At 40.7% G+C, this 12,298-nt stretch overlaps 1 protein-coding gene across 2 annotated transcripts in view; it reads right to left on the bottom strand.

The window, feature by feature from the left end:
• Positions 1 to 6,284: 6,284 nt before the first annotated feature.
• TSKU (tsukushi, small leucine rich proteoglycan) overlaps positions 6,285 to 12,298 on the bottom strand; it is a 54,511-nt gene continuing 48,497 nt past the window's right edge. For both annotated transcript variants that reach the window (XM_077451425.1, XM_077451424.1), the window contains exon 2: positions 6,285 to 7,638. In XM_077451425.1, coding sequence (XP_077307551.1) covers positions 6,578 to 7,630 — 1,053 coding nt within the window. In that variant the 5' untranslated portion in view covers positions 7,631 to 7,638 and the 3' untranslated portion in view covers positions 6,285 to 6,577. The remainder of the gene's footprint in view (positions 7,639 to 12,298) is intronic.

The raw sequence follows: 12,298 nt of genomic DNA on the forward strand, positions 1-12,298 counted from the left end.
CTATTGGGATGAGATCTGGTGAGTGTGGAGGCCATTGGAGTGCAGTGACCTCATTGCCCAGTGGTGAGATGATTTTAACTTTGTGACATGGTGTATTATCCTGCTGGAAGGAGCCATCAGAAGATGGGTACACTGTAGTCATAAAGGGATGGGCATGGTCAGCAACAATACTCAGGTAGGCCGTGGGGTTTAAACCATGCTCAATTGGTACTAAGGGGTCCAAAGTGTGCCAAGAAAATATCACCCCCACCATTAGACCACCAGCCTGAACCGGTGATACAAGGCAGGATGGATCCATCCTTTCATGTAGTTTATACCAAATTCTGACCCTACCATCTGAATGTCGCAGGTGAAATCGAGACGCATCTATTGTCCAATGTTAGCAATCCTGTGCGAATTGTAGCCTCAGGATCCTGTTCTTAGCTAACAGTAGTGGCACCCGGTGTGGTCTTCTGCTGCTGTCTGCTTCAAGGTTCAATATGTTGTATGTTCAGAGATGGTATTCTGCATACCTTGGGTGTAATGAATGGTTATTGAGTTACTGTTGGCTTTCTATCATCTTGAACCAGTCTGCCCATTCTCTTATGACAGCAACAAGGCATTTTCCTCCACACAGCTGCCGCTCACTGGATATTTTCTCTTTTTTCGGACCATTCTCTGTAATCCAGAGAGATGGTTGTGAGTGAAAATCTCAGTAGATCAGCAATTTTTGAAATACTCAGACAAGCCCCTCTGGCACCAACAACCATGCCACATTCAAACTCAAGCCCCATACACACTATCAGATTGTCTGCTGATTTTTTCCTTCAGGTTTACCAAAACCATGTAGTACAAGGGCCTGTCTGATTGCATACACATTGAAACCCCTAAGGTTTGACCTCATATTACCGTATATACTCGAGTATAGGTCGATTCGAATATAAGCCAAGGCCCCTAATTTACCACAAAAAAAATGGGAAACTTATTGACTCGTGTATAAGCCGAGGGTGAGACATGCCTGTCCATCCCTGTGTCCAGCCTACCTGTGACCTGTGCCTCTTTGTCCTTCTGCAGCGATCTGCATGTAAAAACATACGGTGGCCATGCCAGGATCGCCGCACCTCTTCTCCTCGTCTCTGACAGACGGCGGCCATTCCACTGTTCAAAAGCCGCGCCTCCGTCTGTGATAGGCGGAACACTCAATTTCCCAGCAGTCAGTGTTCCTCCTATCACGGACATCCTCTCATCCTCGTCCATAGTAGGAGGATGAGCGGATGTCCGTGATAGGCGGACCACTGACTGCTGGGAAATTGAGTGTTCCGCCTATCACAGACAGGGAGGCGCGGCTTTTGAATAGTGGAATGGCTGCCGTCTGTCTGCACGACACGCTGATCGGGTAGGCAGACGGCGGTGACTCGAGTATAAGCCGAGGGGGGCACTTTAAGCCTAAAAAAAGGGGCTGAAAATCTCGGCTTATACTCGGGTATATACGGTATATGGTTTTGGTAAATCTGATGGAAAAAATCAGCAGACAATCTGATAGTGTGTATGGGGCTTCACTTACAATAACCCTTTCGTCCCCATTCTGATGCTCAGTTTGAACTTCAGAAAGTCGTGTTCACCATGTCTAGATGCCTAAATGCGTCGAGTTGATGCCATTAGCGCCAACAAGCAATTGAACAGGTGTACCTAATAAAGTGGCCAGGGGATTGTAGATTTTGCAGTATATCCCTGCAAGCACATTGTTGAAAAACACCCGGCGATTCTGCCAGAAGTCCAGTGAGCTCCTGACATACCATCTGAGATGACAACTCCTGAGCAGCGTTGTGTGCCCGGCCAAATTCTCTCTACTAAACGTAGGTTAATTGGATCCTGTCTAAATGGTCCCTAGTTAGGGACCTCAAATTGTAAGCTCCCTGAGGGTAGGGACTGATGTGAATGTACAATGTAAAGCACTGCATAATTTGATGGCACTATATAAGTAACTGAAATAAATCAATCCCCCCCGCTTAACTCTATAACATAAGGGAGAGGTGTTCTGTAGTCCCGGACAGAACACACAAGACTGACAACACTGTTTGGCGATCGATTTCAGTGCAGCAGAGGCAGTGTTGTCAGCTCACCGGATTTGTGGCAGATCAACATGCAGTGTTTTTAAAAAGATAAAAAAGGTCATCCATTTCAGAGATGTGTAGAGTGGGTACTCCTGCGCTAAACGGAAATAGGTGACAATATACTAAAAGAAGATAAAAAAAAAAAAAAAAAAAAAAAAGTGCTGCGTACACCGTAGGGACCAAACTCGTGTCCAAATGTGTAAGTAAACAAAATTATGAGGGATGGTGTTGCGCTCCTTATATAGAATTCTATGTTATCCTATATGTGAAATTATCAACTAGTGATAATAACTAAAAAGACATATATTACAAACAAAGTGCAAATATGTGGATATCGTATGCCAAAGAAAATTGCATAAATACGCAAGTACGTTAAAAAAGGACATAAATATTCACCGTTAAAATACCGAAAGTGCAAAGAATCTTAAAAATTATATATGGAATGTATATCCAATATGTGCAAAATTGCATAAAAATAAATCAGTGAGTAAGTGATCTGTGATAATTGTGCGAGATATATAAATAATTCATACAGTACTTATTTCATCAAGAAGCGATCAATAAACAAGATTAAATATATATAAATAAAAAAAATAGAGAAAATAGGAGAAAATATATATATGAAAAAAAAAAATATATATATATATATATATATATATATATATATATATATATATATATATATATATATATATATATATATATATATATATATATATATCTTAAAGTAAAATAAGTGTAACAAAGTCTCTTAGTGCAAATTTTGGACGTCTATTTCTTGGTCCAATGTGCAACAGTAGTGGAAGTGTGGAAGTGTTTCACAAGGACACTTTGTGCTGCTATCTTAATATTCGGTGGTACCGTGCCTTTAAGTGATGTGCTAAAGGTCTTCAGTGTCACTGACACCCGTGGCTAAAATGAATGGTTACCTTACTGCTGTAAGGTATACAGCATGTAGTAAAATTTGAAGGAATGGATCCCTCCGGATGGGCCTTTTCCTAGGCGTTCCTATTGGATGAAGCCAGGACGACGGGGGGTGAAGGGGGGGTCCTTTCTTTGCCTTTCCGCGTCAGTAACTTGAATCACTCAGGCAGGTACTCAATGTATTAGAAAGAAGATAAGAGGCCTACCATGGTGCAGTATGTTGCAAAAAGTATTGGCGTTTATTCAAGTAAAACAGGTAAAAAACTCACATTTTCTATATATATATATTTAATCTTGTTTATTGATCGCTTCTTGATGAAATAAGTACTGTATGAATTTATATATCTCGCACAATTATCACAGATCACTTACTCACCGATTTTTATGCAATTTTGCACATATTGGATATACATTCCATATATCATTTTTAAGATTCTTTGCACTTTTGGTATTTTAACGGTGAACATGTCCTTTAACGTACTTACATATTTATGCAATTTTCTTTGGCATACGATATCCACATATTTGCACTTTAGGTTTGTAATATATGTCTTTTTAGTTATTATCACTAGTTGATAATTTCACATATAGGATAACATAGAATTCTATATAAGGAGCGCAACACCATCCCTCATAATTTCATTTCAGAGATGTACTGTGCGTTTTTTTTTCTTTGTATACGCCGACACACACTTTAAAAGGGAAGTGCCAAAAATAATAATAATGGGTATGTAAAAAGGAACAATGTTATCTCTACTTAAAAGGGATTTTTAAAGGCATAGTATAGGACCGCCTTCTTGTAATATCATTTGGGGATTTTTAATACACCCTGACCAATACAAATATTAATTTTGGGAGTTTTGTTTCCAGAAATTTTTTGAGGGCAATCAATATAGACTAATACTGCTCTTCCAGGAAAGGTACAATGGCTTATTGACTGTGTTAGACGAACTCCATTTAAATGCAATAATGGCTCGAGTTATAGAGCTTCAATGAAACACGTGGGAGTGATGCCAAGTCTGTGCAAAACGCTCAGGGTACACGTCCTTTATGGTACTGCACCATCTCCAATTGACATTAAAGCTGAACTCCAGCCTTTCTTTCAGTCTTGCACAGTTAGTTATACAGGCTCCTATGCTGTACTGAAATGGCTTACTCCGATTTCACTGCACACTGCAAACTTCTAACAGCGTGCATTAGAAGCTGCAGCAAGTCAGATAAAGCCCACCTCATTTCCTGGCTGGAGGGCATAGAGCGTCAATTCAGCTCCATCTGCAACAGACCTGGTGCTCCTGTAGGGGGCCAGGTTTCTGGAAGGGGGGGGACACACTGTGGAACACTGTTGAAAGCACTATGGAGGGCTGGAGGCTCTGCATTAGACTTGGTGGTCCTGGGGAGGACAAGGTTTCTGGGGGAAGCTGGGGGGCATAGTGAGACACTGTTGAAGGCTCTGTAGGGAGGATGAAGGTTCTGGAGGGGGTTAGAAGATTCTGCTAGTGACTTGGTAGTCCTGTAGGGGGAATAGGTTGCCGGAGGAAGCAGGGGCCACTGTGGGGAGGATGAAGGATCTAGAGGGGGTTAGAAGATTCTGCAGAAGACTTGGTGGTCCTGTAAGGGACAACGTTTCTGGGGGAACCTGGGGGAGGGGGGCATAGCGAGATACTATTGAACGCTGGGGGCTCTGTAGGGAGGATGAAGGCTCTGGATGGGGTTAGAAGATTCTGCAGCAGATTTGGTGGTCCTGTAGTGGAAGAGGTTTCTGGGAGGAAGCTGGGGGACACTGTGGGGTGGCGTTAGAAGATTCTGCAGTAGACTTGTTGGTCCTGTAGGACACAAAGGTTTCTGGAAAAAGCTTGGGGGGGGGGGGGGCAGAGTGAGAAACTGTTGTAGGCTCTGCAGCAGGCTGGGCAGCACTGTGGAGGCCAAGGGCTCCCAGAGGACTTGGGGGGGGGGGGGGGCACAATGGGTGGTTAAGAGATTTGTAGCTGGCTGGAGGCCCAGGAAAATGGGCTTGTGAAAACATAGATGTAGCGCTCAGACATGTAACCTCATGAATGGGAACATGACAACAATTGTGAAAGTGAAAAAAATTAAATATGAAAAATTACTCAAACAATAAAAGTGATCAATTATTTCACACAAAATTGTGAAAAGACAAAGTGAAAGCACTAATGGTGATAATAGGACCAAATGGGATATATAATAGTTCATATATAGAAAACATGGAAAATTTCTTTAAGGCCTCCCTTCCAGAAAGACTTGACTGAAGTATAATTCCAACCATATGATGAATATGCCAATCAAAATTTGACAATGATGCGCACATGATAAGGTACTCTTACCAGCTGAGGTGGACACATGTACCATATGGCAGTGGGTCATAAAGGCTTGTAATCCTCCTGTTAGTATCACTTAGGGTGCGTTGATGAGCAGCTCCAAATCGCAGGACCATGAAAGTCCACACAACCATTAAGCAGCATACAAAAAGGTGTCCCAGATGTATCCACGTATGAATGGAAAAACAGGGATCAAAGATAGCGGGATATAAAGTGGAAGGGGGAAAAAAAAAAGGAAAAGGCTCCATATGGTGCAGGTCAGCCAATACCAATTTAATGGGCTTAAAAGATCTTACTACGATTTGCAAGATACATAATAAAATTGATCCAAAATACAATAAAATAGAATAAAAGCAATGTGGGAGTCACAAATGTGCAATCCCGATGCGTTTTGACACAAGAGGTATTCAACTGGGGCATCGGAAAATGGACACCATGGCCTAGAGGTTGAGACCCACTGAATGTCTGAGGTTCAGCTAAATTTTTTAGGACCCATTTACACCAGCGGCTGTGTAAACACTGTAGTGTAGAACACAGCCACTGGTGTGTGCGGCGAGACCTCTGCAGTGTCAATGCACTCTAAAGAGTGCATTGCATGGCATTTTATTTCTTTTGAGAGCTTGAATACAATTTCAAAATGTAACATACAATTTTGTTTTATCAGCTGCACCACAGTGCAATGTGGTGGATTGCGTTGCACCGTGCTTCGCTACAAAACGTACTGCACGTACACACACACACACACACACACACACACACACACACGAAACGTGGTGGTGTGAACAGACCTAATAGGAAACAAGGCACTCACCTGGTCCATGCAACTTAACTTCGTTCAACAAGGCTGCCGAGCGCATTTCCAACACACCTGGTGTAAACAAGCCCTAATACAAGTGATATTATCCAACAATAAAACTACTCTTATTCACTATACCTGTAAAATTCCTTTATTTGAGCTTAGCACATAAAAAAATAAACAGATGAAAATAGTGTCTTCCCACATTGATCATAAAACGCACATTGGTCCAAAAGTGGATTGCTATGAATTATTTAAGGTCTTTATAAAATTGGTAACATCATTCAATGCAGCAGTTTTAAGTAAAATAGCTCATAAAAAAATTATAAATAAATTATTGACAATCTTTTCTTCGAAAAAGGCACATGATCTCCCAAAGAAGGAGCCTTTACATGAGAATAGAAAAAAAAAAAAAAAAAACACCACATTTATAAGACATCTTGTGCTGATACAGCACCTCGATCATCACGGCAGAGCAAGACTTCTCTTCGAACCACCCCATTCTGCAGATGAAACTGGCTTTCCTTCATAGTCTTAACACAATGAATGTTCTTTCCCCAGGTAATGCTTTTCATTGATGGCAAGTGCTGGAGGGTGTCTTTAGGCAAGGACGCCACACCAGAATTTAACAAGTTCAACTCTAGCAAAGACTTCAGCCCGAAGAATACATCTTTGCTGAGGGTCCTCAAGTTCGGATTGTTGGAAAAGTCAAGGATTTGGAGAGCTGGTAGATCTTTAAAGCTATGTGGGGCGATCTCCCTTAAATTCTCCATTTTACTGAGAGACAGATGGGTTAATCCTTTAAGCCCCAAAAAGTTATGATCCTCGATATTAGAAATGGGATTTCTATCCAAGTTAAGGTATTGTAGAGGAATACCCTGAAGACCATGAACAGAACGCAGCCGATTCCCAGACAAGTTCAAACTCTGGATGTGTGGAACAGGGTCATCGGGTCTTCTTGAGATAGAGTTGATCAGATTGTTGGCAAGGTTGATATGAATTGCTTTGCCATTACTTTTCGAGGTGAAGGCCCCGATTTGTATTCCATGTAACCTGTTAAAACTCAAGTCAAGTTCCACCAGAGGGGAATAGAAGAAGCTGTGATCAGGAAGTTCTTCCAGTTGGTTGTGGCTCAAATCTAAAGACTCCAAGTATCTCAATTTAGAGAAAGTGGTAGATGAAATTTTCACCAGTTGGTTGTAACTTAGGTCAAGGTTAATCAGAGTCGTGTAACCCGGACCAGACAAAACAGATTCATTAACCTTTTTTAGCTTGTTGTTGGAAAGGTCCAGGTAAGATGTATCCAAAGGAATGGAGACTGGAACAATGTGGTTACCCACTCCACTACAGTCCACTTTGGTCAGGCTGAAACTGTCGAATAAGCCAAAGGTTTCAACTTCGCAAGAACAGCCAGGGAAACAAAACTTGTTGGCAGCAACCACACTGGTGAGAAGGACACTGAACCAAAGACAAGTCTCCATGGTTAAACCTAAGGAAAAAAGAAAATCTGTTACATAATTGATTCAAATTATTGTCTACCTAGAATTATCAGTGAACATAAAGTAACCCTTTGTATAATTTAACATAGATGCTGCTTGGTTAGTGTATCCAAGTCAAAAAAACAAATACTGAACATATTGAAGTGTATCAATTCCGTCCTTAGATACACTGGCTGCATTGGTTTGCTTTTAGGACAGGGTTTCTCAACCAGGGTTCCTCCAGAGGTTGCTAGGGGTTCCTTGAGCAGTTTCTGCCTCTCAGATAAGCTGTAAGGAGGCAATTCTTCCCAATGACCACAAGTGCAAGGAGAATACTTCCCTCTGACCATTACAATGCATCATGAGGTGTAGATCTAGTAATATTAAGCAAGGGTTCCTCTGTGTTGAAAAAGTTGAGAAAGGCTGTTATAGGGTGACAACACTCAAGGACAGCAGAAACTTCACCCTCTCGTCTTCCTTATACATGGACAGGGTTCTGTAGTACTCAGAACAATGTGATAAGAATGCAGCACTGGAAGTTATCAGCTGATGAGATTTTTGGAAAAAACCAACAAGTATTTTGCTGCACTTAAAGGTCAAATAGTGTAACAGACCAGAAATACCGGATTCCCACTTTTGTTGCATCTCATTGCTGTGGATTTTCTCATTCAGCCACTTTTAGTCTACAAGCATCCCATTGACCATACCAGTGTAATTTGTACTGAGGATTCACACTAGAATAAAAAAGCAAAAAACACAACACAAAAACAAACCAAACACACACACACACACACACACACACACACACACACACACAGTAATCCTCTAGGGCAGTTTCTTGATGGCATCAGTCCACAGCAGGGGTAGGCAAACTTTGATCCTCCAGCGGCTGTGGAACTACAAGTCCCATGAGGCATTGCAAGACTGACAGCCACTAGCATTCCTCTCAGATACATGAAGGTACTTGGAGTTCCGCAGCAAGTGGGAGGTCCAAAGTCTGCTTTTTCCCCTCATCTACAGTCTCTCAACTTTTTGCGAGTGCCACACTTTTTCTGGGGGAATCGCCACAATTTTTTACTGAACTGGCCAGTTGGAAGCTTGTGTGACAGGGTGACAACGTGGTCAAACAACTTGGAGGCTGGAACAGAATGCTGTCACCCTATTAAGTGCCTGAGCAATTACCCTTATGATGGGATCACCAGGTATTAATTTTAATGAAAGCTTCACATTTAAAAATATTGGGAAAAAAATATTAATTCTAAAACATATTAAATCTTATGAGGATTTAATGTTGGGGTTGACATCTACTCTAAAGTCGTCCATACACAAAGGTTTCCTTTTGGACCTAAATGGTGCTCCAAGTAACATCTTTCCTGTTGATTGGCCCAACTACCCACTGGGTTCTTTGGGATTGGGCCAATATTTGAAGTGTGGGTTGGTCATTTCAAGGAAATCTTATACTATCCCGAGCAATACCCTTAATGAAACAAGTGGTGTCCTAGGGTCCTTCTGAGGGAGGTACTCAGTTTCCCTGGTTGTTTTTGAGGATAGCAATGATGTTGACCATATATGTTTACTATGATCACCTGGGTCTCTTACAGATGCTTATTCCCTGAGGAAGAAATTTAGTCTATTCAAAACACTTTGGGAGGGAAGAGGATTGTACCCAAACATGCTTTAATCATCATCATGGCGTGATATTTTTAGAATTTATCGACTTATTAATTTTAACAGGTTCCTAATTCAATTTTATAGATTTTCTTCCCCTGAGGAAGAAATATAGTCTATCTGAAATTCTTTGATCATTACCATGGCTTGATTTTTTTCTCTTTCTCTCATGGAGTGAGATAGAGATATATCTATCTATCTATCTCTATCTATATCTATATACACACACATATATACACACATATATACACACACACACACACATCTATATCAGAAGAGTCCCATCTAAACATAGTAAGGTATATTTAACTACTTCAGGTCAACCCTATAGCAGCTCTTGCATATATAAACATGATCTGGTTCTTCCGGGTAGGGGCCACGCATTCCCACCACTGGCAGCTCACTCCCATGGTCACAGTGGGAGCCCGGTGGCAGGTAACGTGGGCTATGTCCACTGGCACCCACCAATCATCTAGCAGAGGTGCAGAATGGTGGTCTGCCTATGTAAACAAGGCGTATCGCTGTTCTGACAGGAGGGAAGGCATGGATCCTGTGTTTCTGCAAAACAGGGACTAGGATCCACATCTTCCTCTAGTAAAAGCACCTCAGCGTTTAGGAAAAACAATTTAGGAACACCGTTAACCCTTTGATTGCCCCCGGATGTTAACCCCTTCCCAGCCATTGTCACTATTACAGTGACAATGCATATTTTTAGCACTGATCACTGTATTAGTGTCACTAGTGCCCAAATTGTTTTACTTGGTGTTAGAACGCAATAGTGCAATCTTGCTATAAAAGTCACTAATCGCCACCATTACCAGTAAAAAAATACAAATCTCCCATAGACCCTATAATTTTTGCGCAATTATTGGGATTTTTTTTTTTTTTTACAAAAACTTTTAGCAGAATACATATTGGCCTGAATTTATGAAGAAATTAAAGTCTCATTTTTTTAAATTCTATAATAGAAAGTTAAAAAAAAAAAAAAAAAGTCGCCCCCCACCTTTTTTCAAAATTGGTAGTTTTTTTGTTTGTTTATAGCGCGAAAAAATAAAAAACAAATATTTGTGGGGGAGGAAAAAAAAATCATAAAATGTTAAAGTAGCACAAAAGTCAGTTAAAGTAACGCAGTGCTGTATCGAAAAAAAAAATATGGCCTGGTCATGAAGGGTTCGTCCAAAGGTTAAGTGGTTAAAGATTTAGAGGTTCGCATTCATAATTGAGGTGTGACCACTTGGTTATGGCTTATGTTCCATACACAGATTTCTCCATCCATGCTATACCAGTACAGGTGGACCAATCTCCCGCCTGTCGAAAACACCCAAAAAGCAGGAGCAATTGATTCGATGCAACCGCTATTTGGCTGACCATTTTATACTTGAAGGATTTTGGCCAGGAGGATGGTAACAAGACCACCCATTGATCGAATTTCGCACAGTGTACGGTCAGCTCATTTCTCCAGCATCTATGAAAACCTTAAACAGAAAGAACCAAACGTTTGATGAGGGAATCAAATATACTGTACATTCTACTTCCAGATAACGTATGATAAGAACACTGATTACCCTAAACTAACGCAGGGAAAAAGAATCATTACTTTTTACCGCCATTTCTTACCCCCACAGTCAACTTTAATTAGCCTGAGTTTTTTTTACTGGCTGTCCGTAATTTTCTTTATAGTTACCAGCCGCAATTACGGCATGGACACAGCATGCTGCGCTCAGATAAAGCCACTCTTCGGCTATAATGAGTAGAATTTTGTGCAGCCAGTTAGCTGAGAGTCCCGGGTAATCACACTCCGAGAACACCGTCCTACAACTAGGCGATGTTTTATTATCACGGATATCACGGTAACAGCAGGTGCTCCCATTACTCGCCTCTTAGAGGCACAGTCAGAGCGGGTGAGTGTAAATACTAAGCAATCACGGCACTACCACGCAGAGATGGCACCTATTAACAGCACAAAACTGCCAAAACAAGGACGAACCACGCATCCAGCAGACTCATTTTGTTGCTTTTTTTGGGGGTTTTACACATCCAAGAATTTATTTATTTTTTTTTTTTTTATATATACCGGACTTTTGAGCTTATGCACATGGGCACTTTTTGGAATAAAATGTAAACTGCGGCCATATTTCTCCACCCAGGGTGAGCAGCTGGAAAGTATAGTGAAGGTAAGGGAGGCTTTGGGACTATAAATATACCCCAAATGTTACTTTATGTATGATTCATCAGAACATAAAAAATAATTTTATTAACCGCTTTCCATCCAAGGCCAATTCTGGCACTTCGCTCCTACATGTAAAAAAAAAAAAAAAAATTTTTTTTCCTAGAAAATTACTCAAACATTATACAAGTTTTTATTTTAGCGGAGACCCCAGGGAATAAAATGGCAGTCATTGCAACTTTTTATGTCACGCGATATTTGCGCAGCGATTCTTCAAAACGCATCTTCTCCCCACCCCCAGAGTTTAATGAATAAAAAAAATAAAAAAATAAAGTTAGCCCAATTTTTTTGTATAATGTGAAAGATGTTACGCCAAGTAACTAGATACTCAACATGTCATGCTTTAAAATTTGCACACATGGAATGGCGCCAAACTTTGGTACTTAAAAAAAAAAAAAAAAAAAAAAAATTAAAAAAAAGCGTCGCCTATGACGTTTTTTTAACAGGTTACATGTTTAGAGTTACAGAACGTGATCTTGGGCTACCTCACATGTGATTTGAACGCCGTTTACATGTGTGGGTGTGACTTGCGCATGTGTTCCCTTTTGCGCACGATCACGAGGGCACTTTAAAAAAAAAAAAAAAGAAATTTGGATCACCTTTATTACCATTAAAAGGAACGTAAACATCCCTTGTAATAGGAATCATGTGGGACAGGTCCTCTTTATGAAGATACAAAAAAACAGTCACTTCCAGCGCTAATAGGTCTTCCAAGTTGTGGAGTATAAGATGTCAAATAAAATGGTGAAAAGTATATATGGTATCCAAAACTGGGT

The sequence above is a fragment of the Lithobates pipiens genome, unplaced genomic scaffold (assembly GCF_037356315.1).
Source record: "Lithobates pipiens isolate NorthernLeopardFrog02 unplaced genomic scaffold, aLitPip1_a1.2 Scaffold_23, whole genome shotgun sequence".
NCBI classification, from domain to species: Eukaryota; Metazoa; Chordata; class Amphibia; order Anura; family Ranidae; genus Lithobates; species Lithobates pipiens.